We start from the raw sequence: 27,201 nt of genomic DNA on the forward strand, positions 1-27,201 counted from the left end.
GTAAGAATTAAACATGTAATCAAATCACACCTATTATTATATATACAGTATATTAGATATAGTTTCTAATTAAACTATAATAGTAATATATGAAAAACATACTGTATATTACTATAATATACATTAACAACCTTGGTAGTAATTGTAGAACTGTCAAACCATGCATCTCTCACACATCCATCCTATTCTAGTCCTGCATTGGCCAGTGCAGAGACTTTTTGTGTACATTGATAATTATCAGTTGACAGACATTTCTGAACAATTCCTCTCAATGATAAAGTAATACTGTAGCAGCAATGGACTGTTTGGACTGTTTCAGCAGTGCATGCTGTAGAAAGAAAAAATACTTTCTGTGTTACCTATATTTAGGACTTATTTCTTTTTATCTCACTATCTGGATTATTGCTGCTTTCTACAGTTTATGAAACAAGGCTGATAAAAAATCAAAACATATGAAAAAGAAATGACAAGGGTCAAAGGGAATCAAACAGATTTATGCCAATAGAAGTATTAACGCTTTGGCATCCACCATCGTGCAAGGTTAGCTTTCTGGTGACACTGAAACATCACCCGGCCTGAGGCTTAAGTTTAACCTGACAGTTTGCTGGTTTGTTGACTCCGTTGCCATGGATGCAGCGAGACTGGCAGACACTGGTTTGCCCCCAGCTGCTCTCGGTGGTTTCTAAAGAATCTACATTAAGGCCCAGTTGTTGTGTTTGGATGCCAGTAGAGGCTCTGATGTCACAACTGTGACACAAGAAAAGTCAAGATTTATTGCCTCACCTGGATCAACAAGTGTGTGTTTCCTTCAGGCCACTGCAGCGCCTCCTATTAAGACATGCCATAAAACAAAAAGCCATTTAGTTACTCTGAAAATGCCACAGCTACCATGAATATGCTGTATATCCTGCTAGTGCAGATAAAAATATATGTAGATGAATGTCAGAGTTGAAAATCTTATTTTGAACGGTCTGCTGTGATGCATACAGGTTGTCATTAAGGAACGTGCCATCTTCAAATTATTATTATTATTAAGAGTTGCAATACAGGGATTATTATTTTACTGTTAAAGAGAGGCAGACAGTTCCAATATTGCAGCTGTATGTTTTCTGATATGTGTTGATAAGGGCCATGTGCTGGGCCAATCAATATTGTTTTTACAGTCATACTGCAGTATACAGCTTATGTGGATACTGTGTCTGAATTATTGACAAGGCATCAAGAATCATCTTTCAAAGGTCACAAATCATTCCATTGCTTTATATTTTACATGTTTCATTTTGCAGAAGCAAAATCTGTAAACACAAGCTGAGTCAAAAGGCAAAGTGTCTCCAGTGCATGTTTATTGTCAGCCAATTACAAATCTAACAAACTGATCTCAAAATAAGGAAACACAAGTTCACAGAGTAGCTCAAATACGTCTTAAAACTACCCAAACGTTTTCAGAAATACAGAGCAATTATGGCCACATACAAAAAAATATATTCAAGTGTTGATGGATTGGCATTTGTAAATAAGATTTTTAAAGAATACACTATGTGCACAATTAAAAATCCACCAACATGATTATGAAAAATGGAATAAATTTATATACCATTACTCTGGTACAAGTGTACTAACAGTAATACAGTCACATATAGTTAGACAATACTCAATTGCTCCACCTTAGTCATCATATTTCATTAAAAAAACAGGAATGTTGACAGATAGGAGCATTTCTATTCATGGGGGAAAGCTAATCCAATGTCTTGAGAGTGATATTTACATCTGTGTCGGGCACAGTGGTACTATTCACGCTGAGTATTATGTATCAAATAAAGCATACATATGTACCCATTATAAATACATGTTCAAAGAAATCCATAAAAAGACACTGCAAGAATTCCTGATTTCAAACAAAAATGTCAAATTAAAAATGACTTAAATACTCCTAGGAATGTAAACATTGCATGTGTTAAAAACACCACTTTCCCTTATTCTGCTCTTTCACTGCTTGGGGCTGAGGTGTGATAGGTGTCCCTGAATGTAATGAATCTTCGTTGAGCGACCACGCTGAGTAGAGTCCTCCTCCTTGGATAGTTCATTGTGTCTCCTCTACCAGCTGGAGTCAAAGACCTTTTTGCACATGTTTGAGTTCTCTTGGTGAAGAGGGAATTCAGAGCCGGGGACGAGCTGCTTCTTGCTCTTACGCGACATGACGCTCTTCCCTGACGGCAGGCTCTCATACTTGGTCAGGTATTCACTGAAAGCAGATCAAGATTATCAATACAAATTAGGTTTTGTATGAGCTGATTCATTAACGATTCCCCAAAACATAATGAAATCCTTACTTTTACACTTTCTAGAGTCTGTTTACATGTGTTGTTTTATTTCATTTACTCAAACTACATAGAGGAAGGAATGCTGTCTGCCACAGTACCTGAAGGGGAAGGTAGTTTTGTCCATCTGCATGCACACCAGGAAAGGATATTCTGAGAACTGGACAGTGGTGATGAAGTCCAGCGACGCCTCTGTTTCGAAGCTGACCTCCATCCCCGTTCTGACAAAGTCCATGTCGACCGTCACGTTGCCAGTGACCACCAAAGCACCCCTGGGAACCAAAACCAATTGAAAATGTGGTGAAAATGTCTTCAGCAGACAAAGTCCTAAGTAGCAGCTGAACACATTTGATCTAATTTAAGGGCATCTTACATATTCATGGCATATGATCTGTGTCCGTCTATGTATTTGTGGCTTACCATACATTTGTGCCATGACATGCAGTGGCTCAAAAGCAAACAGTTAGCTTAAACACTTGCAAGAACATTCGCCAGTGGAGTCCGACTGATATGAAACAACTTCCCCTTATGTTTAAAAATCAAAGCGTATGCCGACCACTCGAAAATCCAACCTCTGTAACTTTGCCCATGCAGGCATGCCTTGGCAAAGATGCCACTGTGGTTTGTTCTGCTGCTATAGATAGCCTGCCAGTCTATTATCAGAGTGGAAGAGGTACAACTATGCTGATCCATTCACCTGCCTCTGCCATTCCCCCGCACACAGGGATCAACTCATCCTGAAGTGCCATCCAAGATGTCACCTTTAATAGTGGCCCAAAACACTGACAAAGTGAACCAATGAAGAATACATTCTGAGTCTGTCTGGGTCTGTATGAAGAGACCTCAAAACACAGAAGCTCTTGATTTTGTTTGAAACCATTTTTTGGATTCTGATTGGCTAATATTGTTCCAAGAAATATATCAAATCCTGTGTCATTCGCACCCTAACCTAGATCCCCGAAAATACCATTTGGTTGCTCTCACAGTAACCTTTTCTATATTCTCTCAGTGGAGTTGTGTGTTAGTGTGTTGTGACACCTAAGGGTGTTGGGGAAACTTCTAAATGCCCTTGTTTCTGGCTCTATGGGACAGAAACGAAGAGTCACTAATGCACGCTTAATTATCAGGCATAGGAAAATCACACTGTATTTAAACACTGAAAATCCGCGGCATTGCCCTTTAAATCCCATTTCATCACCAGATGCTGCGAGAAATCCAACACGAGCATGATGATACGCTCCATGTCAGCAGCTCCTGTTGTGTATTGACAGTACTGTTCTAAAATAGAGAACCAAGAGGGATGACAGAACTGACGTCATATCCACACATATCCAGTAATGAGATAGGCATGAACAGTCGCAGACACAATTCTGGAATACGTCCAGCGTACCGGTGGAAGAACTGAATCAGGCAACGCTTATAGACCATCTAAATTTCACATAAATCCAACATCAACATGAATCTATTTACAGTGCGGTGACATAGCCGGGCCCTCTGAAACAACTTCCCTTTAGATCACAAAGGTTGTTTTCGGGGCCGAGGGTCACGTCCATCACGAGGCCTTTGCCCTGCATTTGCATTACATCCCTAACAACTTAAACATAACAGATAGCGTCGACGTGAAAAAGTACACCCAGTGAGATAATTTCTTATCTCCTGGTCGCACTTAAGAGGCTGTGACCCACATGGCACATAACAAATTATGTAAAAGCTTTTCTGAAATAACAATCCCGGCGGCGGTTTAGCAACATGTCAACACAGCTGTAGCAGTAATTTAACTGTAATATCTTTATCATAGTGTCATTCTACAACCATCTGGACTGTTACCTGTTGTTGACGCTGGTCTTGGACTCCCTGTACCACAGACTGATCTCCATGCCTCCAGAGATGTCGATGGCTAAGCCTCCCTGAAACTCTGCACTCGCCTTCAGACCGGACTGGAGCTGGATGACCTGGAGGACCAACGACAAGCAGGAAAAGAAGAGAGAACACCACACAAAGGAAGACTTGGTTATGTCTGAGTCCAACTTTTGACACAACGATAATTGAGAATTTGTGTTAAAAAACTGTAAAAACGTCCTTGACACGCATCACTTCCAGAGAAAGTGGTCAGAAGCACCACAATCCTTGTATCAATTTGGCACGTACCTCAGAGTGATCAGTCAGCAAGATGAGACCCTTCACTACATTCATGGGCTCCCCGGACATGGAGAACATTTTGGACATGAGGTCACTGTAACCCTTGAAGAACGTGACGGGCCTCAGCTGGACGTCGAACAGCAGAGCCGACATCCCAGCGAAGGACTCCAAGTCTTCCTCTCCCTCGTCGGCTGTGGCAGCGATCAGGGACTCCAGACCCTGGGCTTCAATTGCCACCTGGGAAACATGAAGGATTTCATTGAGAACAGGAGCTGGTGTCTAGATATCTGAGTAGATATTTGATATTTGTTCTGATATTTTGCTTACGCTACATGAAAATGCCTTTTCCCAAAATCTAATAGCTCAAGTTATATCTAATGAATACACTATACTGCCTGTATGGGATGGAAAGCAAACTCTACAACAGTACTGCTGCAACATCATAAGCATGTTTTGCATAAATTACAGTAATTAATTTCTAATCTTCCGTGTGGTTGCTTCACCTGTAGACCGTGTAGCAGGGCTCCTTTACTAGCACCGTAAATGTTCATGTTGCTTCTCCTCAGGATCCCAGAGCCAGAATACAGGATGTCCAGACTGTATGTGGATGTGACATCAGCAGATTCTGCAAGAAGTGGATTTATTTTGTTTAATTTATTGATGTGGCATTTATTTAGTGAGGTCAGGCATGCCATTAAGAACATTCAATCTGCATGCTGTTATTTATCTTATGGCTAAAAAACATTGGACAACAAGACTCCAACTCACAAACTAAGGAATCAAACCATACTGTATTTACCTATTGTGAAGAGCCAAATCTAAACTACAGTACTGAGAATGTGCATAACTATACTCTTAATGTTAAGGCTTGACCCCTTGACTCAACTTGTGAGTGCAGGGAAACTGACAATCGGAGCATGAAAATGTGTTCTCATTGAAAATTTCTAACAACATTGTTATCTCTCAGTTTCATTAAGTCCATCATGGGCTGACTGGGACTAGATCTAGGAACAATTTCTTGTGTAGTATTTTTTCAGCCTTAGGATGGGGGTTAGTTTGGATTTTTTTAAAAACACCAAAACTTGTCACTCACTTGCCATGAAGCCTGAGTACGCAGATGATGACCCGACTTTTGAAAAACGGTCATAGTTATGGGAAATCATGTCCTTCATAGCTTGTCGTACAATTTTGCTGAAAAATGAAAAAAATAATAATTAATTACAAGGAAGAAACACAAGAAACTGCAACATCAAATCCTGTATATTGGTAAATGTTTAATTTATATTATTCATGTTTATTATAAATGACTCTTATTTTGTCACTCTTCTCAGAAATGTCTAGCCCTCTATACAGGAAATTTATATTTCTATAAATTTCTATGTCCACTGGATATCCTACATCAGACACAACATACCTGGCAGGCATCTGGAAGTGCAGGATGTCCTGGATCTTAGACAGCATGTACTTGTTCATTTCATGGGGCAAGTTTCCAATGGACAGCAGCACATTCTTGACCTCTATGTAGGAGGGGTTGCTGCTCAGGATGACATCAGCAGCGGCGGCTCTCACGTTCTTCTCGTAGATCCGTCGGTTCTGGTGGTAAACCCTGTTCACCGTCCTTTTTACCTAACATTGAAATGACAGAACACATTTTCGGTTTTGATTTCTGTTAGTTCAATTCAATAGCAACATTCACGCACATCAGTTTATACGAAATGGCATGTATGACTTACCTCGTCAGTAATGAGAGCGACATCGTATCGCTGTAAGGCGGTCAGCGCGATGGTGCTGTACGCTCCCACCTCCGACTCAGCATATTTAGAAAAGATTGGGATGGCCTCGGGGAGCAGAGAGTTCTTCAAAGCCAGAAGGAACATCTGGACCTCTGCCTCGACCTGTGTGCTGGCAGGACCTTCTAAAATCATCTTCTTCACCTGGACCACCGTCTGAGAGGTGAACGTAATGCAGAGAATCATCACTCAACTGTTCAATCCAGCTTGGTTCAGTTTCAGCACAGGAAATATACATTTTCAGGTCTTTAAGCTTAACAACAAACAACCAATTCTAACCAGTTTATATCCGGACATGATACAGTCACATGTTGTATAATAAGAGGTCCATTTTAATCCAGTTGTGACTAATCATTAATGATATCTTCTTGGAGACTCACCGGTAAATTGCAGCCTCCTTTCTGACAGAGCTTGTGGACCAGCGCTCCCATAATGATCACCACTGACTCTTTGATGTCGGTGCTGCCAATCTTTCCCTTGGAAATGTCCTGAGAACGAAACAGTTGTCATTATAATTGATGGCAATTATATGTTCTAGATCAGCGGTTCTCAACCTGGGGACTGCGAGAGGATTTCTGGGATAGGAAAGAAACACATTTCTACTATACAGATTCATTATCATGCCTATTTCTGATTTTTCTCTGTTTTTTGCTTTTTTTTCTTGTGAAATACTAAATAGTTTTCAGCCTCTGATAATTAATCAAATTAAACATTCTTTGGTTGAACTGCTCACTGCTCTCTGCTGTATATGCAGCCTGTGACGGGGGTTTGTGAGTAGGCAATATTTAAAGGGGTCACAAGCCAAAAAGGTTGGGAACCACTGTTCTAAATGAAGGCAAGTCTTACAATTTTCTCTAATAAGAAAGTGGAGGTGCCAATTCTGTTATCAGCTACTGACCACAATGAAGTACTCACCACAGAGCCTGAAGCATCCTCTCATTGGGATGTGAGGCGAAGCCACATGCATAGAGGAACCTCTCCTGCAGAACCAAACCTTTGACGTCGGTGAAGTTGAGGAATTCCAGCATGGCATCCAGGGATGCCACGGTCTGGGAGGAGGTGACAGTGTCCACCACCTGAGGGCTGGTGAAAATTAAAATTAAAATTAAAAGTTAGACACACATAGCAGGTAACTATGGCATTACTGGGTCCTTACATCCTTGATTTTAAAAGTCAGACTAATTTAGTGTCTTGGGGAACAATACACAATTAGAACAGTGAAGGGAGACGGTAGCTAGTAATTAAGATGTAGGAAAGGAAGAGTGTGTTTACAGGGCCGTCTTGCTGGCACTCTTCAGCACTTTGAGGATCTCGTCCTTGGAAGCCTTCCTAATGCTCTGGATGAGCGCCAGGAAGCTGCGAGGAGCCGTGACCTTGGAGAGGCCGGCTGGCTCCAGCTGCTTCTGATGAGACTGCCAGTGCTCAAAAAGCTAGGAGAGGGAACAGAGGGGAGAGGGGATCAGAAGACAGTAGAAGACAGTCAAAAAAATCTATTTACATGGGGAATCTCTATTTAGGGTCATATTTGGTTAATAAAAAGAAGTGAGGTAACACTTCAGATTAGGGAACACATATTAACTATTAATAAGTTGCTTATTAACATGCATATTAGTAGTGTATTGGTTCATTATTATTCATTACAAACCACTTATTAGCACCATATTCTGCTCTATTGCATTCTACAAGTATAGCTTGTTTTCCCTCAATAGCCTCCTAATTAATGCTTATAGCAGTCAGTAAGGAAGCACATGAGTTGGGCTCTTAGTATGCTTTGCTCAGTATGGGGCTTATAAAGTGCTAGTATCACATATTATTGAGGGAAATTATTTAACTAGTGAGGGAAACCTCATAGTTAGTAGTTAATATGTGTTCCCTAATCTAAAGTGTTACCAGAAGTGATTGTTTAAAAATTGATTGGCTACAGAGAAATTCTTCTTTTTAACACTCAATATCAGTGAAACTATATTTCCATATGAAAATCTTTCATCTGTGTGAAAGTGAAAAGCCACTCACTGATGGACAGCCCTTGCACTGGGGTTTGACTTTCTCAGCTATGACACCAACAGCTGCCAGTTTGGCATCAAGGGACTTGACAACCCCAGCGACATCTTTCCCAGCAACCTCCAGTGGCCCCGCCTCCGTCCCCAGCAGTGTGAAGGTTTGCCTGGGAAGAGAGAAAATCTAAATTGTAAGTGCGCTCATATTGACACTGCGCCACAGATTTAATCTCTCTTTATGTATTTACCTGGACACGACTTTAGCTGCATTAGATCTCCGAGCGTTTACAGCGAGTGTGTGCGTCTCTTCGGCCACGGCTGACTTGATGAAACCGTCCTCAAGTGTGAACACTGTAACAGAGCTGGACTTGCTGCTCACACCCAAGACCTGAAGGGGAACGAATTGAGGCAAGAGATGTTCATGACTCAGCACAAATCATATTTCAGCGCTGTGAGTTGGGCCTGGATGCCGACTAACCTGACTGTGTGTGGTGAAGCTGGTCTCTGCAGTCTTGCAGGTGTCCAGCATCTTGGTTCTCGTGACTTGGCCCTTCACTGCCTTGTACTCCACTGTGCACCGCCCAGACACGTCATTCTGTTCCCAGATACCAGGCAAAGTAGTTCAAGTTACTTACATGCGTTCAGATATGATAAACATGAAAAAACATGAATAAATGTGTTGAGAAAAGTATCACATCATTTACCTCGATAACCTTCCCAGTATTGAGCTGTACTTGCAGTAAGCTGGCCACTCCTCTTTTTAAGTTCTTGATGGTTGCAGGCTCTGCCCAATAGGAGTAAAACGCCTTCACCTAGAGTAGATGTGCAATAATAAATCAATAAGTTTAACACACTTTGAATTCATTAGTAATTCTTTAGCGCATGATATAATGTTTTCAAACTACTGCCAACAAGGCTCTTCGACCAGCAGATAAATCAACTGAGGCAAATGACCTACATGTTGCAGCTCACAAAGGCTTCCATCAGGGTGTCAGTTTTCCTTTGCACACTTTCACATAGGCGCATCCACTCTAACTCCAATCTATGTTACCATTACTGCATTTTATTCACTACTAAATTAAATTAAAAAGATGGAGCATCCTGGTGGCTCAGTTGGCTGGGATCTATCATGTTTAACACTCAATATCAGTGTTAAACATGATAGGCTAAATTAACTTTTAAAAAAAGATATGTTTTCAAAATATTTTGTGCCAAGTCTACATTTCTCTAATAGATAAGTGACCTAACAGTGGTTAGATAAATGTGAATCCCTGATAATTTGTCATTAGCCTCTCATTTAGACCTGATTTTGTTCCAATGTACTGTGGGGCTTCAGTGTGTCTAAATGATTGACTCGATGTCCAGGTCAGGAGCGCACAAAGCAGCCCATGACATCATTCTACAGCGTCTCCTATATGTAGATTAATTTGTGGTTCCCCACCACAATATCAGATAGGCCCACCATAAATAGATTGGCCAGTCTTACTGTGCGTATTTTCCCTCCCCCGGCCTGCCATCAGCAGAAATAACCTAAGAGCTTGTGGGAAACACTGCTGTGCCAGAGTCATTCTTCAGTGCTAATTTGCTTGGCTATACTCCTCACTATACCAAGAGGAAGCCTAAGAAGTGCAATTTTATCTAAATTTTGCAAGATTTTACCAGTGGGGGCTCACTGTTATACAACAGTTATGCATATTTTTTCAATTTGAAATAATAATAAACAGGATAAGTAGTTTTGACACCACTGTAGACCTCACTCACAAACATCATGGCGTAGTGGAAAGCCAAGACTACAACAATGCACTATACTATACTGCACTATATAATGGACATTAGATTAAATTAGATCATTCAGCTGGGACCTAACAGATAAAAAAAAACAAAAAACACAAAAACCAAAAAATATAGATACCAAATGAGGGACTCTTTAGTCTCTTTAGTGCCAGCATTTTTCTACAGCAGGCATTGTAAAATGGAACTTGTTGCCATACAGCAGTGTAGTCTCATTAATTTCCAGAGTCTTAAGGTGAGATACCTAGCAATCATTTTGAGGCATTTATGCTTTATTTTATTTTATTTTATTTTATTTTAAATATTTATTATTAGATATTTATTAGATATTAGTGGAGGGAACTTGGCTTGAACTCCCAACATCTCACAACCAGTGAGGACACAGTGTGTGCTTTATCCCAACCAGCAGCTATTCCTGAAGAGAGGCTTATTCATTCACTGACCCTCTGAACCTGTTGACCTTTGCACGCACACAAATCTGTCTGGTATTTTCCCTGCCAGCATCATCACACTAGCACATGGCAATAAAACTTTCCTTAATACCGAGTCTAAAGCCAACAACAATGCTGGCAGCGGTGTGCTGGAAACTGAGTCCTGACTCTCTAACATGGCTGAAGTAAACACATCTCACTGGTGTAAAATGATAAATTAGCTGAAAGCACTACTTGTTTTGCTTCAGTGAGTGTATAAATAAACAAAAGTGCAATGTAACTACCCAATTATTTTGTCTTTTTATGGGTTGTCATGTATGTTCCCCTAACAAAGTGTCCATATACAGTAGCTCTTACCTTTCCGTTTTTCAGATGCACCAAGAAAGGCTTCGTCAGAGCAGCTAGTTTGGCCTTTCCCATGAGGCTTTCTGCTGTGGAGCCCTGCAGGATGTTCTTCTTCTCTGGTCGTTTGGTCGCAGGCTCGATCCTCACATTTGAGATCTATTGGCCAGAGAGAGGCGGCATGTCAAAGGTGTGTGTGTAGAGGGAGAGGAGGCCCGCAGATAAAAGCCTGATTTATTAGACAGGGATTCATCAGGGTCAGTGTGCATGGTCAACGCACCAGCAGCTACTCTGAAGAAAAGTATGTTTATTTACTCCCATTGTGATCAATGGTGTGTGTGTGTAGTCATAACTGAGAATGTAGCAATCCCATGAAACTTTGTTTTTTATGCCTTGCTTTTGTTTCATTATTGGCAATATTTTGCAAATGTGTTTTCGTTGACATTATATGCACTATCAGTCAAAAGTTTGGACACACCTGATTGAATGTACTATGTTTTTCATTATCTTAAAGCCATTTTGATCTAAAGGCTTAAGCTTAAATGCTTTAAATTAGTTTCTTAGACAAATATAAATAGTGAAATTGATGCCTATGTATGAATTTCTTTCCAAAGCTTTTGCCTTTCCATCAAGGCAAAGGGCGGCTACTTTAAAGAATCTAAAATATAAGATTTTTTCTTTTTGAAGTTTTGATTTGTTTAACACTTTTTTGGTCGCTGCATAATTCCATTTGTGTTATTTCATACTTTTGATGTATTTACTATTATTCTAAAATGTGAAAAATAGTAAAAATAAAGAAAAATGTGGTGTGACTTTTGGCTGTTAGTGTATTTTACTAGGTTAAGTGGATTATAATGATTATCTTCTGATTCATTTGACATTGTTTGCTTGACACTTTCAGAAATACTTTCCATCTCATTCATTCATTTTGACATGATAACATAATTTGCGTCCCCTTTGGACGTGTGACTGTGCCACATACCGCCAGTCGAATCAGCTGGTCATCCTTGCTGCTCGGATCTCTCCAAACTAGGTGAACATCCACATCAGTTGAAATCCTATAGCCAGCACTGCCCTCTTTTGACCCCCTGGCTCTGTCTACCAGGACCTCAGTGGTGTAGCTGAATTTGTACAGCTGGTCATTATTCAACCGGGGTCCAGCACCACCACCTGAAGAAACACAGAAAACACACTCAGAGGATGAACAGATGTGAAGTGAATAGGAAGAAAATGCGAGGGACATACAGCAAGATTCTCAGCTATGTTCATATAGACTTAAAACTCAAAGGAGCCGACTTGAAATCTAGTGAAACTTGTGACTGAAACAATGTGAAAGATAGTTTTTATCTAGTATGGAAAAAGTCATTGTAATTAAAAAAAAAAAAATAAGCACAAACACCCTACACAGACATCAAACATGGTGTTGCATTTAATTATTGTGAGACAAGATGCACTTAAATGCATAATAATTAATAACATTAACTGTAAACAAAGTATCTCTGTAACAAATGGACAAACCCACCAAGACTGAGTTTTAAAGTCATTAGCTGTTATGTTATTATATGTAATACCAAGTATGTTTTACCTGTGACCACATAACCTTTAGCATGCTGTGTATTTCAATTCCCAAACGCAATTCAACATGAAACTTTTCAAAGGAGAACTTCCACTACACACAGTGCTTTTTCTTTTCTTTCATTTTTAGTTTCCTTTACATTAGTATGCTTCAGCTGTGGAAAGTGCCAAGGTAACTAGGCCTCAATCAGCAGTCATTTAACTAGGTGTGTTCCAAGACTAGATAAAAAATCTCTCCTTTACTCTATTAATGTGAAGCATTCCCTTAGATGTGACATCAGACCATGAGGAAAGACAGACTGACGTGTCAGTATTTGATTTCATCACCGGTCACAAAGAAACGTGGTGGTGAATTCAACAAATACTGCAACATGGGTCTGTTTGACACCAATGAATGACTGAGACATTTGAGGAATATGCTGAAGCAAAACACAAATTGAAACAGAATTCATTTGTGTTTTATTCCTTTTCTGTTTATGAACTTGCCTCTTTCCACCCCAGAAGCAAGAGAAACAAGACTCTAATCTTATTGGTGATGTTACCAAACAACACATTGTGGTCATTGTAACAAAACCCAGGGTGATTTCCACCAGTATGGATTCATTTTGAAACTCTTAGTGACACAGTGAAATGAAGCTTGTTTGGTTGCACAAGCTCAAACAAACATTCTGTAAGACCACAAAGTCACTTTCTAATTCACTGTCTATGGAGAAGCTCCATGTTAGGCCTCCAGGTGACAGAAAGGTGTTCATGTTGGGTTATGTTTATGTTTTTATGTCATGTTAAGTACTGACCGAGTTGTCTGTTCATAGAAACAACATGAATTTCTGGTTTGTAGGGTGGATTTTCCCTATAAACAATGTCATTCATATAAATATCTGCCCATATTCTGTAAGGCAACACACCAATAAAAGTAGTAAACTCATCAGAGATTAATTACATGATTTGCTGGAAGACCCTGCTGGCCCCCAAACACCTTGCTGTCATGAAACATTTCTAACACCAACAACGTTAGAAACACATCAACTCACCTTTAGCAGCAGCTGAGAAAGACGATGCTGTGCAAAGCAAGAACACAACGAGAGTTAACATTGTGTATTCTCTCTCTTTAACCGGAAGAATCAAACCGACTAAAAGAAGCCAGCGGTTGAACTGGCACCAAAAGGCCAAAAAGAAAGGCTTGGCAAGTCCGAACTGCTCCTATTATGTTTTATCAGAAGGGAGGGCAGACTCCAAACTCCACGCTCAAGTTCTAAGTACGATTTAACCCGCAAATCATTAACCTGTGGAGCAGAGATTTGACAATAACTGCTGCTATCGATAGGTGCAGCGAGGTGCCTCTTTATACAGGGGGCAGTAGCTGCGTCTGCCGCGGCCATGTGATAGGCTAATCAATTAAAATGGGATTATCTGATTGATTAGATTCATCAAGCGACAAGTGAGAATTGCCCTCTACGTTATAGATTTCCAATATACGCCCAAATAAATAAACTATGGTCCGTAACAATAACGGCAATGTTATTTGTATCCTGCAAAAAAAAAAAACTACTCTACTTTCGTTTTTTATTTCCTTCAGCGCAAAAAGATAAGAGCATCTAGTTATATTTACCCAGCAGTAGAAGAGAGACGTCCTCATCTCACAAACCTTTCACCTAATTTCTTCTTGGGGTGTTTTTAATAGTCGCTACATTGTCGGTCTGACTTGGTGAAAGAAGCAGGCTGTTTGTCTCGGCGAAATCAGCCCTTGCCGGAGGCAGGGCATCAAATTACAGCATTTTTAATAGGCCGAAAAGTTTTTACATATTTCAGCAGCAGGGCAGTATGTACGGCATGAATGGAATAATTTCACACCAGCCAAATTGGTGAGCAAAGAGAGGAAATGCCACTGCACACATTTTCCATACACTAAATTTGCTGCTGATTTCCTCCAGAACAGCAGATATTGAGAAAAGCTCAGTCTGCTGTCTTAAATGTTCTTTTAATCATCTCTGTGAATAGGGGGTTGTTGTGGTAGAGGGGGTGGGTAGGTGGGGGGGCTGCAGACTTTCAGGGGCCTTTTCACTTGATGGGACCCTCCATCACTTTTATCAACAGGACTACTTCACACTTATTCTTCTGTCTGTATTTTGATTAAATAATCGTCGGGGTTGGGCTTGTTCACATGAACCATAGTTTCGTTTTCCCTTACGTTTCATATAGTGTTCCTGTAGGGACTTCCTATAGCCTGTGGTACTCAATAGTGAGTTTATAATAACCTTATTGTACGTTATTTTATGTCATATATCTGCTGGTATTGAGTGTAATAGGCCTATTCGCATGAGGTCTTCTGGCTTTGCTGTTATGTTTGTATAATATCTTAATGTATTCTAAGATTGCTATTAGCTGTCTTGGTCCTTTTTCGTAAAGGTAATTGTTATGTCACGGTGCAGCTTTACACATCACGACATTAAATTAATGGCACAGCTTTAACTTTGTCGATGTAATCCTCATCACTGTTTTTAGATCTCAGACACAATTATATATCATTTCATTCCTTAAAGTATAAACAAACTACTCTGAGAAAAGCCTGAATCATTTGCTCCAAGGCGTGACTGCTGCTGGATGAGGGAAAATAAACCATTCAGCCATTCAATACACCATTCATACACCACTGAATACATGTGGATATGGATATGAATATGAGCAGCCAGTGGGTGTCACTGTTGGTCTGCTGATGTAACTGTCTCCCTCCTCTGAGATGGTTGCCAGTTCGGAGCTCGGTGACACTGAATCCAGCGAAATACTGAACCTGGAAAACAGATTGCTTCAGTCTCTTCAATACGAGATTGTGCAATCACCCAAACATCATCTCGTCTCATCTTATCTAATGTTTCTTTCACTCTGCTAGACGTCTCCAATTAGGAAGCTGGTCTGTCAGCAGATAACAGCTGTGGATGTCAATGTCCAACTCCCTCTGTGACCAGCAGTCAGGACTCAGGAGCCACTGCTGCGCTTCTCCGGACTCAGTCTGCAGTATCTGTCTCAGCAATATGATCACCTTCTGCAGATAAAGTACCCAGATGTACTGTATGTCATGACCTATGGCACAGTGCTGGATTACTGCTTTTTGACAGTAAAAAGTATGAATGGATGAATATATGAATGAGTTATCCTTAACTGTTTTGCAAATGTTCCATCATGAATTAATGGAGATTATCTTTAAAAGTATATTCTATATATTCGGTTCCTAGAAGGTGTTTCCTCCTCTCCTGTATTGGTGTTGATGGGTGAAAGTAGCAAACACTTGCACTCGGATTTGCAGCTGAATTTTAAGTATAACTTCATCATATATCATCACATAATCACACAGTGACAGACTCAACTATCGTCATCATTAACATAAAATAAAGACCCAAAAGTGAAGAGCTCTGATTGGTCTATACTAGTGTGTCAGTGCTTTTCCCGGCAAGGGTTTAACTTTCTTCATCCATTGGAGCAACTTGTTTTTCTGGTGGGACCCAAATGATAAACTTAATGTTTTGGCTTAGGACGCTGGCCCATGAAAACATGTTACCAGTCTACCAGTGCCCTGCTTAAAAAGGCACCCAGTGGTTTGAACCTGATAATGATGCTCATAATCCATGTGAGCACTGGAAGGATCTGGAAACACCATTCAAAGAAAGATGGAAACTATAGGTGAGGTCATTGACAACCAAGACTATCACTCACAGCACCTGCTCATCATTACCCTGACTGACCTACGTTCCTTTATATCAGTTGCATCAATCTCCTCAGCCCAGATAGTGTGGAGCCTCAGACTGAAGACTGCTGAGGAGTGACCGGGATGGTGAGAGGCTGAGTGCCATCAGAACAGCTTTTAAGGGGGCAGCCCAAATTGAAATCCTCTCATTTTGAACCCAGGGCAGTGGACTTGCTCCCTCTGTGTGTCTCATAGGAAGAAACTGCTTACACCTAAATGTTTCCTCCCTCCTCTTTCCCCACTCGTTTTGAGTAAAGTTGAATTATCCAACTTCTCTCTCGTAGTCATTCTTATTCTTGCTTTTCACTCTGTTATTGCCCTTGGGAATGTCCTTTACCCATATTCTCCATTACACACACACACACACACACACACACACACACACACACACAAACACACACACACACACAGTCTTACTTATATCACTTTTGGGGTATTTACATTGACTTACATTAATTTCCTGGAGACTTACCCTAACCCTAACCACTACTTGCCTAAACCTAACCCTAACCCTAACCTTAACCTAACCCTAACCTTAACCACTGACCCAAAAATCAGCTTTTTACCAATTGGGGACACGGCTTTTGTCCCCAATTGCACAAGCCGTCCCCAATCAACTGGTCTTAACTCTGGTTTGTGTCCCTGAAAGTGACTTAAGTCATACCCCCCACACACACACACACACACACCACTGCTGTCATATCTAGTATCCAGGTAATATAAGGATTAGTAGAATAAATAGTGTTTAGTTGATGCTCTGATGCCTCTACAGTTTCACACAGATGAGTGGATGCACACATACACACACAAATTCATTATTCATCATCATTCATTCAAATTACAACTTATTAAATGTTGATTATATTAATAATACAATAATTATTAGCATATTATTGCGTCTTTATTTGTACTTAATTGGACAGTAAGTGACTCTATTTGAGAGGGAGGAGTGATCAGAGGGAAGTACTGATCACATCAGGGGGAAAGAGGCTGCTGTTGATGTGACTCTCGACTCTGATGCATCTCCAGACTCTTGGTCTGCAGTCAAGGGACCGGCCAGGCAAGACTGAGGTATCTGGACAAAGGTCAGGCCATTGACTGTACAGATAGTCAGTCATCAGTACAGCAGATATAACAACAGACAGATATGCATATCAAAGGTGGGTATCTACATTGTAAATATTTTGCAAACAAAATTATCTGTGCTGAATGAGAAGGGGAGGGATAGAGAGAGAGAGAGAGAGAGAGAGAGAGAGAGAGAGAGAGGGAGGTTATTTTTCTGAATTGCAGAACACCGTGTGCGAGCCTCCCTTACCTCTTGGCTCTCCGTCATCTAAAAAGAGCTTGTCGTTTCCAAGACAAACATTGCAGAAATACGTACAGAAACCGAGAGATTTTCCTGGCAATACTCTATCACTAAATATTTCTCATCTAGTTCATCTAGTAGTAAAGTTCTACTGTGTATGTGACCCATTGATCTTTGATGTACCTTGAGGTTGGGGATGGCTCCACCTGGCTCTACAATAACATAGAAAATGGGCATAAAAAAACACCAACAATAGTCAGAATAGGTGAAACTTGAGTGACAGTCTCATGTTGTCTCCGAATAACATATTTTGTTTTTCCTGTATTTAGGGAATTATGATGAATAATTCCACTCTGTTCCCTAAAATGTTTTTTCATGCTTGTGACAGCACTCGCACATTGCTGGTCATTTGGATGTTTTTACATAACTTTTGTGCCTCTGTAGATTACATTATAAAGACTCATTGACATCATTGTATACGGAATAAAGCAGAAAAAATCATCATTGGTGGCTTTCAGATTTACTCTAAGCAAACTAATATGTCTTCAAATATAATACATTAAGCTGAACTACTTCAGAGGGGAATCCATTCAAATTGAAATCCCCTCATTGCAGGAATTGGCACTAAATTACTGTCAAATGTTATCACACACAAAATAGAAAAACAAAAGGTTTATTGATTTACTTCTTCAAAAAAAGCAAAACATTACTTACATGAAGATACATAAGTATAGATTTACACAGTCAATGAACAAATGTGTTTAAAATCGGTGCTGTATGGCACCAACTGTTCTTTTGTTTTTCTCTGGTAAGGATAATTTTGTTGCCACTGACTGAACAGTGAGTCGTTAGTCACTTACACCTGCAGTAGGCCTACTTTCAGGGCCATGGTAATATTGGTTATAAATGTCCTCTGGTATGAAGGGATGTAACCTTACTGGCATTCTGGTTGGCACTATCAACTCTACAGCACTAGATGGAGGTAGTGAGATATAATCCACACTTGATAACATATCAGTGTGTAACCAGAGATGATTCTCTGGTGTAACTACATTACAATTCATCTGCACTGATAAAATTACATTGTAACAAGCTGCAATTTGTTAATTTCCCCATAACTGCACCATTAATATATATCCATATTGACAAAATGGGTAAGCAAAGACTATTTACTGCTGGTGGAGACATTATGAAAGAGCAGTTTGTCTCTTTTTACCCATAGAGGATGAATGGCCACTAGATAGACATATTTTACCGGCAAAACGGCAAAGTCTAATGTGTATCACTTGTATGAAGACAAAAGCTGCATACAATCTGTAAGCATTATTTGAGGCTGTCAGTAACTGTGCACAAGGTCAGCAAAAACATGAACCAACACAAGGCACTTCTATACACACACACACATAAAATCTATATTCCTCAGTTGTATACAAAGAACCACATTTATTCAGATATATATTTACAACTTTTCACTATCCAGTTATGTACAAGAATTAGGAATACACATGAAACGAAAGTAAAGTTATAATCAGGAGTATGGAAATATCACAAGTATGGCACTGAGTGGTAAGGAAAAATGTAATCAGTAAATACCAACAATCATATGAAGTGTTTAGTGGGAAAAAGGATATTTGACACCAGATGTGACATTACTGCTGTATTTCTTACAAACCAAGTAAGTCTTCCCAAGCCTTTGTTGTGAAAAGATCTCACTAGCACTGAGACAACACCTTGTAGAAAAGCTCTGTTCAATATCCTTTGTGTAAGGATGTTTTTCCAGCGCTGCGGAAGATTATACTGCAAAGTAAAAGGCCCGGGTGCCTGCTACAGGTTCACACTGCAGCTGCACACCATACTGCTGTAGAACATGGTAACAGCATTAGGAAGTCTTTTCATTAAAAGAAAGTGTTTAATTCCAGGCTACTTTTTGAATGTAAAAGCACCCTTATAATGTTCCATAAAAAGAAAACAATAGATGAAATTATATTCTTCCAGGCAATGTTTTGAGCAGGTTATATGATAATATAAGAAATCAAACACGTATAAATTCTATTTGTTTGCATTTAAAATAACGCTGGTGATAGAGCTCTTTCTGCTCTACTTTCAAGTATATACTGAAAAGTTTGTCTATGTTCAGGTAAGTGCCACCAACAGCACGCCATTGTGGACCTTGAAAAAAAAAAAAAAAGCTTGTATGCTAATTCCTGTGAAAACTTGCAGAGCAAAATGGAAAGAGAAAACACAACCAACAAATGAATACCATCATGAAGGCAGAGTTCATCAAAGAAACACACATCGGTGTTGGTAATACATCAAAGGAAAAAACAGTAAGATGAAATGTGCAAAATACACACATTACTTGTCTAGCTGCTTTTGGACAAGGTCAAAATTGAACAGAAAATTACGGAGCTCTAACAAGCTCCGACAGATTCAGTTTGTAAGTTCTCAGAAAAGTGCCCCCTCTAGTGGACATTTGCTTGGCCACGCCATCTTGAACGTTGCTAGCTAGCATCTACTAAATATCTTCTGGCTGAACACCCTCGCTACAAAATTTGTGTGACTGCAATGAGCTACATCCCTCTGGTATAGAGAGTAAGGTGCTTAAGGCCGCTTTCTGTTGGTGTCCCATTCAGCTTTTGATCCCTCTCGATCTGACACTTTTAGATTTACTAGATTTTCAATGTCAAAACTCTTACAAACTGCATCTTTAAAAAGCACTTCTTACCATCATATCCCTTTATGATACTTCATGTTATGTGTATCAGCCTCAGCCCCACAAAAAACTGCTTACATCTAAATAAAGGATGAGTGTCACCCTCTAAAACCATCAGCTATGCGATGCGAGCGTGATCTCAGAAATGCAACGAAACCTAATAACAGTTCTCTGTAGTTTGTAAGTAGATTCCAATAAACATTCCACAAAGTGCTAACCAGCCGGTTCACTCTATACTAGTGACTATCTTACAAATACTTTAAAATACTTAACATTAATGAAATACAGTTAAGAGAGCCAATGTCCTACCAACAGACAATAGGCATGCAGTGCATTTCCAGAATCACTTAAGCTTTGTACACAATCCTTACATGCAGCATTAAAAACTGCAACTGTAAGACATAGAAAACCCAAGGGCCTTTTCTGAGCGAAGCACCGCCTCCCAGAGAACCTATGGTGACCTATGAGTCCTTGCACCCTTTGGCATCATACTTGCTTATACTGTAAAAGATTTGTACAACATTGCTTTCGTCTATGGGAGCGAAGAGACTTCTCAGAGGTTGTGCTTCGTTCAAAAAAAAAAAAAAAAGGGGACCACAAATACCTCTTACAAAATTACTATGTACACAGAAGTGAGGCTCTTCATTCTGGACACATCAGATGATTTATTCCCCTTCAAAGCTGGCGTCCAAACTGGAGAGGCCTGTAGAAAGAGGCATTTTAGTACAGACATACTCCAAGGCAGAATCCATATACTGTAATGTTGATGATGAAATCCAATAGAGCTTACCTAGTACATCCTTCTTGCTTTCTGAGATGCCATGGGAGGTCTTAGGTAAACAAACTGCACAAGACATGAGGCAGATTTTAGAACAGATGGCGTTAAAAATGAAGCTATAATATGAACAGTTGCATGTTTATTATTCCTACTTTTGAAATGTCAAGAAGGCACCTACACCTGTGTGTGAAACTGTCCTTGAATTAATGTGTTTTTGCCACTTACCAACTCTCTCTCACTGCTTCAATGTCGCTCACTAGATTCTGTGCTAAACAGATCCCAAAAATCTGAAAACAGACACAAAAACATACACGTTAGGTAAATGAAGCTGTCATTAGGATAATAGTTGATGCAGACAGATGTTAAATGTAAATGTTTCAGATCGCCCCCTACCTGTAGTAATGCAATCCCAATGAAGATGCCCGCCACCACTGTCAGGTTGTCTTGAAGCCACTTCTCAAACTGAGGGACACACCCTTTGATATAGATGAAAGTCCTCTGCTCAGAGTCCTAACAACACACATGACGAACAAATCAGATAAAGCAGATGCAGATACACTTTATTCTCTATGAAACCAGTTACTCCATTTAAATAATTTGTAAGTCAATTATGTGGGTTTGTAACACTTAATCACCTAAATTATTCTGTAATGGAAGCACATGATCCTCCCCATCCTTCTGTGGTCCCACACAGTAAAATCTCCCTGAACCCAAATCTGACAGACACCCAGCTCATTGTCTCCCTGGTCTGACTCTTGTTAAAACAGTCACACATTCTACAGTTCGGCGTTTTCCTCAGTTTTTGAGTCAAGAAAATAAACACAGCCTTTCCTTACATTACGCTACTATGGAGTAAGGCCAAACCAAATGACGGGGGAGGGGTTCCTCTTCCCGAGCATTGCTTCAGCATGAGTAATACCACACAGCCCATAGTGCTGAAGGAGGGCCAGCTGCTGAATTCTGAAGAATTGGGGAGTTGGAAATATACTGAAAGAGCAATATTGTGCCTTGGGCGGGATCCTGATGACCTCATGCAGCCAAATAAGCCTGGCTAAGGCCAACTAATCAGCAGCAATTTTCCTGATTTACACAGTTCATATCATGTTTTTATATTATATAGCACTCTGCGTAGATGAGAGACTCGACCTCTGTTACAAAGTCAGGTCCCTGTTCAGTAAACTGTGCAACTCACCGTTTTTGCTCGAATGTCGTATCCGCACTGAGTGTTGATGACATCCTCCTGTGAAAAGAAGAGAGTGCATGCTTACACATGGTCAACAGGTTAACTCTCACTTTACACAGATTTATCCAACAAATCATGTATTGAAGCGAAGCAAGTTTGTTCTGCTGAACGGTGTCACTGCTTGGCAAAGTGAGCAGCAGTTAGGACATTTTCCTGGCAAAAAAAGCCTCGGTCATGATAACTCCTCCCAGCCGCTTCCACACTGTGCTGCGCTGGCAGAGCGTGTGAGGACGAACACAGAGGTCTGGATGTCCTGTTGGCGCCCGGCCATGACAGTTGACGATATGAGGCTCTCACATGGCTTCTGCAGGACACAGATAATCACGCTATCTCTCACAGGGCAGACCTTAAGAATTTCCCCTTCAACCACCGGCAGTCGCAGGGTTTCGACATGCTGCAAAGTGCCCTGTTGAATCTGTACTGCAACCCTGTGACACAATAACTCCAAATGACATCTGTAAGCTTGTTCAGCGTTTGGTATTTCACCATACATGGATATGAACCGGTTGTGAACTAAACACACTTGAGTGCGACATGTTTTTGGGAACACATACTGCCGGGTCTTTGGTGCAGCAGGAAAAGGGCACGCCACATTTTTCCCGACTTGGATTGGAGTCAGTGCAGTTGAAGTAGATGTTCAAGTTCCAGTCGTCCGCCCCAAAGGCCCCACAGCACTCCCACTGAAAGGGTCAAACAGACACAAAACCACACATATATCTCAACAATGTCCCACAGAAATGAATGGCCAAGATTCAGACTGTTATAAGAACTTAAAAACAATGGAGTGAAATCAATACTGTGTAAAAAGAAAACAAGAGTCTCACATATTCCTGGGTGAAGTCTATGAGGTTCTGCAGGTCAATGTCGTCTCGGTAGGCCCGGATGTTGTTGTTAATGAAGAAGTTGAGCTGGTCCTTGATCCAGTCTTTGAAAACAAAGGCCAGGACTCCTGCTGTCAGCTCCAGGAAGAAGATGATGCCCAGGAACACAGAGAACTAAAAACACATAAATATTCATCACACTCTGCATTTAACAGGTGTTACCAGACCACAGAGGACAAGAATCCTAAAATACCTGCAACTTTCTTGTAACTACACAACAGGGTAAGAAATTAACTTTTTTTCAGAGGGCATTTTTTACTTCCTTGGTCTGATTTTTAAGGGCAATTTTACTTAACTATCACATGATACATTTGCACTGCATATTTCCAAATATACACTCAATTTGTACCACTAAGGTTTGCTTTATTTTAAATTACACTATACCATCAGTACAAAGTAACAATCTGAGACATTTTCTACTGCTTCAGGCTAGTTTTCTGATCAAAATCCATTCTGTGTTTCTCTCCCAGAAGCACTAATTGCCCAGGTATAATATAAACTTCTACAAATCACCTACGGTGGCCCAACGGGGACAGTAGTCACATTAATGCATGACTATATGACAACTCAGCAAAACAAAATGTGAATAGGGTGAAATGGGGGCATTTTTTACCCCCCAATTTTTTATCTTTTAAAGGCATTTTTGCCCAGAGCCCTTACTAATCTCTGACCCCTCTACACGGTATGTTTTCATACACGATCGGGGAACGTACAAACTTAAGCAAGAACGAGTTTTCCCGCAGCGCTCCGATGCAGCCAGCGAATCCTAGGATGAACATGACGCCGCCCACCACTAAGAAGAGCCAGACGGGGTCGAAGCCGCCCAGGTCTGTGATGGATGAGATGTTGGACAGGACGCCCTGTGAAGAAGCAGAGGGAGGCGGGGGTGAGGAGGTGCTGTAACATGAATGGAAATGTAAAAATGAAACTCAGACGAAATATACTGATCCTCGGCAAAACGCAGACACTGCAAAACTCACTACACTGTAAGCGTCTCCCATACACACACACACTCTCTCCCTGTCTCAGGGAACACAATGAATCTGTGAAATGCATCAGATCCATTCAGAAGCCATTGTGTAGAAGGGCTTCCCACAGGAAAGCATGACATTCCTTTCTGATTCAGTACAGCCAGTGATTTCACCTTACCATTTCAAGCAGACGGATGGGCGTACACAACCTACTGATAAATGTAATGGCCTTCTCCGGAAATTTGTTTTGTGTTATGTCAACCAGAACTCCTCCGGCCCGCTCCTTAGCTGTTACATCACACCCAGTTTTATTTATCATCCGCTGATGTCCGTAAGTGGAAAAGATAAACAAAATTCATCAATCCAACTCCCCATCTCACCCACAGAGATACGAGCAAAAAACTCACCTTCTCGCTCCATGCCCACAAGCCAATGCCAAGGAACGCCACTCCAAGTAACTGAGAGAGAGAGAGAGAGAGAGAGAGAGAGAGAGAGAGAGAGAGAGAGAGAGAGAGAGAGAGAGAGAGAGAGAGAGAGGTTATTTTTCTGAATTGCAGAACACCGTGTGCGAGCCTCCCTTACCTCTTGGCTCTCCGTCATCTAAAAAGAGCTTGTCGTTTCCAAGACAAACATTGCAGAAATACGCACAGAAACCGAGAAATTTTCCTGGCAATACTCTATTACTAAATATTTCTCATCTCAGGTCTGAAGTATCAACAGGAGACTCCTACACTAGAAAGCATCTTTAAACAGCCTGAAAGCAAAATGAGTAAGCAAGTTTCCCCCCCGCAGCATGGAACTTTTAAAGCCAAAATCCATGATTTGTTAAGATAGGCATGTATGCAAGAATTGCATTTTCCAACTGGCTAACCTCACAACGAGTAAAAAAAAATACAGGACATTGTATTCTGATATAAACAGAAAAACAAACAACTCTTAAACTTACTGAAAATATAAAAAAATAATAAGAATGAGTGCTGCACTGACATTTCAGTAATCACATAGTTCAGCATTGTTTTGTTTTTGTAGTTTGTCTCATTTCATTTTGGATGCAGCTACAGAGTTTGATTTAAATAAACCTATTTGCTCCTAAAATCTAAAGTTTTTGGTTTTGCCTCTTGGATCTGTAGTTTTACCTCCTGTTTTACCTCCTGTATCAGCAGGACAAGTTACATCCTAGTGATGTGGAGGGTTTTGTGTACAAGGGAACAAAAGAGTGAAATATTGTAAGATTTAGTGCTGAGTTTACATGTTACAGACTAACAGAATTATCTATCACTCATCCATCCACACACTGAAATCTTTAGGTGCCAGTATCCGGTAGAAGTGGAACGTGATTTGATTTAGCCCTAAATTGAATCGGTTATTTCTGAAACAGATGCATGGTAAATAGATACTTTTGTAGACACTGGCAGCTTCTTCCAATGGGTAAATGAACACATGGTGAACAGGTCAGAGAGGACGCCGCATGGCTGACTGAGAGCCTGACATCTCCACAGCCTGACATGTGGCCTCGCTGCTCATGGCTTTGAGGTCCGTGCCCAGCGACGGGACGCCAACACACTGCCTCTGTTTTATCAAGAGCCAACGCCGCAGGACGGCAGACAAAGCTTTCTACTGTAACCCCCACATTCACAAGAAGTGGCCGACTGGCTGGACTCCTGGTCAAAACGTTGGGACATTTAAAAGTGCATGATGACGTCGTTATGGGCTTGACCTGTCTGGCCTGCTGGGTGGCATGTGCACCTCAGAGCAGGTGGGACCCCCCAGTGGGACCTCCAGATGTCCTTGAGGGGCTTCCAGGGGGGTCCCAAGCATACAAGGAGGTGTTCATTTTCACTCACTAGAAGTAGAAGTCTGCACAAATAAGAGAATGTATAAAGATGACTGATCATGGGCTGCACTGCTGCCCCCTTCCCACCTACAGTATGGACAGTTATGCAATTCAATGCTCAGTCATTACTGACAACAACAGTATCATCAGATGGAGGTCCACTGGGACAAACTAGCACCAAGTGGGGGGTCCTGTGGTCAAAAGCAAATCTATTTGAGGATCCTTGACATGAAAAAGTTAGGAAACCCCATATGCTTCAGATCACAAATGCCTTACCTTTGCAGACTGATGCTGACTGGAGCAAAAACAAAAGCTCGCTGAGGACTGACATGGGAGCAAGTGCACAGGAGTGAAGCCTGTTTCAGTGATGTAATCAAATGTCTCCCGTGAAAACGAAAGGGAAGAAAAAGGCCCCGAGTTTAACAATGTCACCCACTGGGGAAGCTAATGTTGATCCGGAAAGATATTTCAGTGTGTCAAGCGAAGGACAGAACAGGCCCAGAGTGGCGGCCAAACAAGAGGGACTTACCCAGAATATTATGTTGAATCCAAATATGAAATACTTGATGCAGCAGCTGACTTCGTGAGCCTTGAAATGCTTTCCTGACATCATTTGGCTGGATTTTCGCTAATGTCGCCCCGCAGTAGTAAGGAATCACATCTACGGTCCTCTGTTTGACAGGCTGGCTGTGGAAACACCCTTTATTATGTTGGCTCGACAAATGCGTCGTCAATTGTTTTTAGCGTTTAATTCTAAACAGCATCTTGTGTCTCGGCTGACAAACGGTGTCGAAGAGGCCCGGAGAGGAGCGCTTCTCGGTCGGCGTGTCCCGCGGGGCAGTGGGTCTGCTCCCGATACAGATCTGACAGTACAACGGTGAAATAAATCCACTGAAGTCAGCCGGATTAAAGCCGCTAGTCCTCTATCTGATCCATAATCTAGACATGGTTGTTATTTAATTGATGTGTTCGAGAGCCAATGAGGGCGCTTACTGGCGAGAAGAGGCGGGACTTCCTGTAGCGGAGTCTCCCTATGCCCTTTCTATGTTTATTCCATGATATCGGATCACAGTATTTGTATCCATATGATATTTGATCTCCCAGGATTCAGTATCTCTTACTATTGACTAGTGAAATCATTGTCATACCCACAACGTAAAGAAATCACCATAATATTCCTATAACCTATAGGGATTTAGACTGTATAAGTGGTAGGATACCTAATAGTGACCTTTTTCGTACTTTATGGTATTTTTTATCCTCTGAAATCACTATAATATTTTCTATTCGTATTTTATTTTATATAGACAATATTAGCTTTCATGCTTATCCTGTAACAATGATGAATGGATA

The 27,201-nt window shown here is 40.8% G+C and overlaps 2 protein-coding genes across 2 annotated transcripts; both read right to left on the reverse strand.

Moving 5' to 3' along the window:
• Positions 1–1,469: 1,469 nt before the first annotated feature.
• mttp (microsomal triglyceride transfer protein) lies at positions 1,470–13,530 on the reverse strand. The gene is given in 18 exon segments (XM_071526272.1): positions 1,470–2,242; positions 2,420–2,590; positions 4,146–4,270; positions 4,467–4,694; positions 4,961–5,082; positions 5,551–5,648; positions 5,872–6,083; positions 6,191–6,403; positions 6,628–6,735; positions 7,159–7,330; positions 7,520–7,677; positions 8,261–8,411; positions 8,493–8,632; positions 8,723–8,839; positions 8,949–9,056; positions 10,824–10,967; positions 11,791–11,978; positions 13,415–13,530. Coding segments are annotated over 18 exon segments (2,664 nt in total). The 5' UTR covers positions 13,476–13,530; the 3' UTR covers positions 1,470–2,094.
• Positions 13,531–18,851: 5,321 nt separating this feature from the next.
• On the reverse strand, positions 18,852–26,769 carry LOC139649760 (tetraspanin-5). The gene is made up of 10 exons (XM_071526253.1): positions 26,378–26,769; positions 24,422–24,472; positions 23,757–23,903; positions 22,987–23,157; positions 22,717–22,842; positions 22,112–22,159; positions 21,313–21,429; positions 21,145–21,206; positions 20,932–20,985; positions 18,852–20,844 (listed from the first exon to the last, which is right to left on the reverse strand). Exons 1-9 carry the CDS (start codon positions 26,459–26,461, stop codon positions 20,973–20,975), a joined length of 819 nt encoding a protein of 272 aa, XP_071382354.1. The 5' UTR covers positions 26,462–26,769; the 3' UTR covers positions 18,852–20,844; positions 20,932–20,972.
• Between the last annotated feature and the right edge of the window lie 432 nt (positions 26,770–27,201).

Source organism: Centroberyx affinis, unplaced genomic scaffold (assembly GCF_046629955.1).
Source record: "Centroberyx affinis isolate AG114_WGS23_722 - 3 ecotype Tasmania unplaced genomic scaffold, CSIRO-AGI_Caff_v1 ptg001396l_1, whole genome shotgun sequence".
Lineage (NCBI taxonomy): Eukaryota > Metazoa > Chordata > Actinopteri > Beryciformes > Berycidae > Centroberyx > Centroberyx affinis.

Coding starts and splice junctions, on each gene's coding strand:
- LOC139649760 (XM_071526253.1), bottom strand. CDS start 26,461: ATGATGTCAGGAAAGCATTTCAAGGCTCACGAAGTCAGCTGCTGCATC. Junction 23,904..24,421: donor TGTGGGCATGGAGCGAGAAG/GTGAGTTTTTTG, acceptor GCTTCTTCACAG/GGCGTCCTGTCCAACATCTC. Junction 21,430..22,111: donor ACGACATTCGAGCAAAAACG/GTGAGTTGCACA, acceptor GTGTGTTGTTAG/GACTCTGAGCAGAGGACTTT.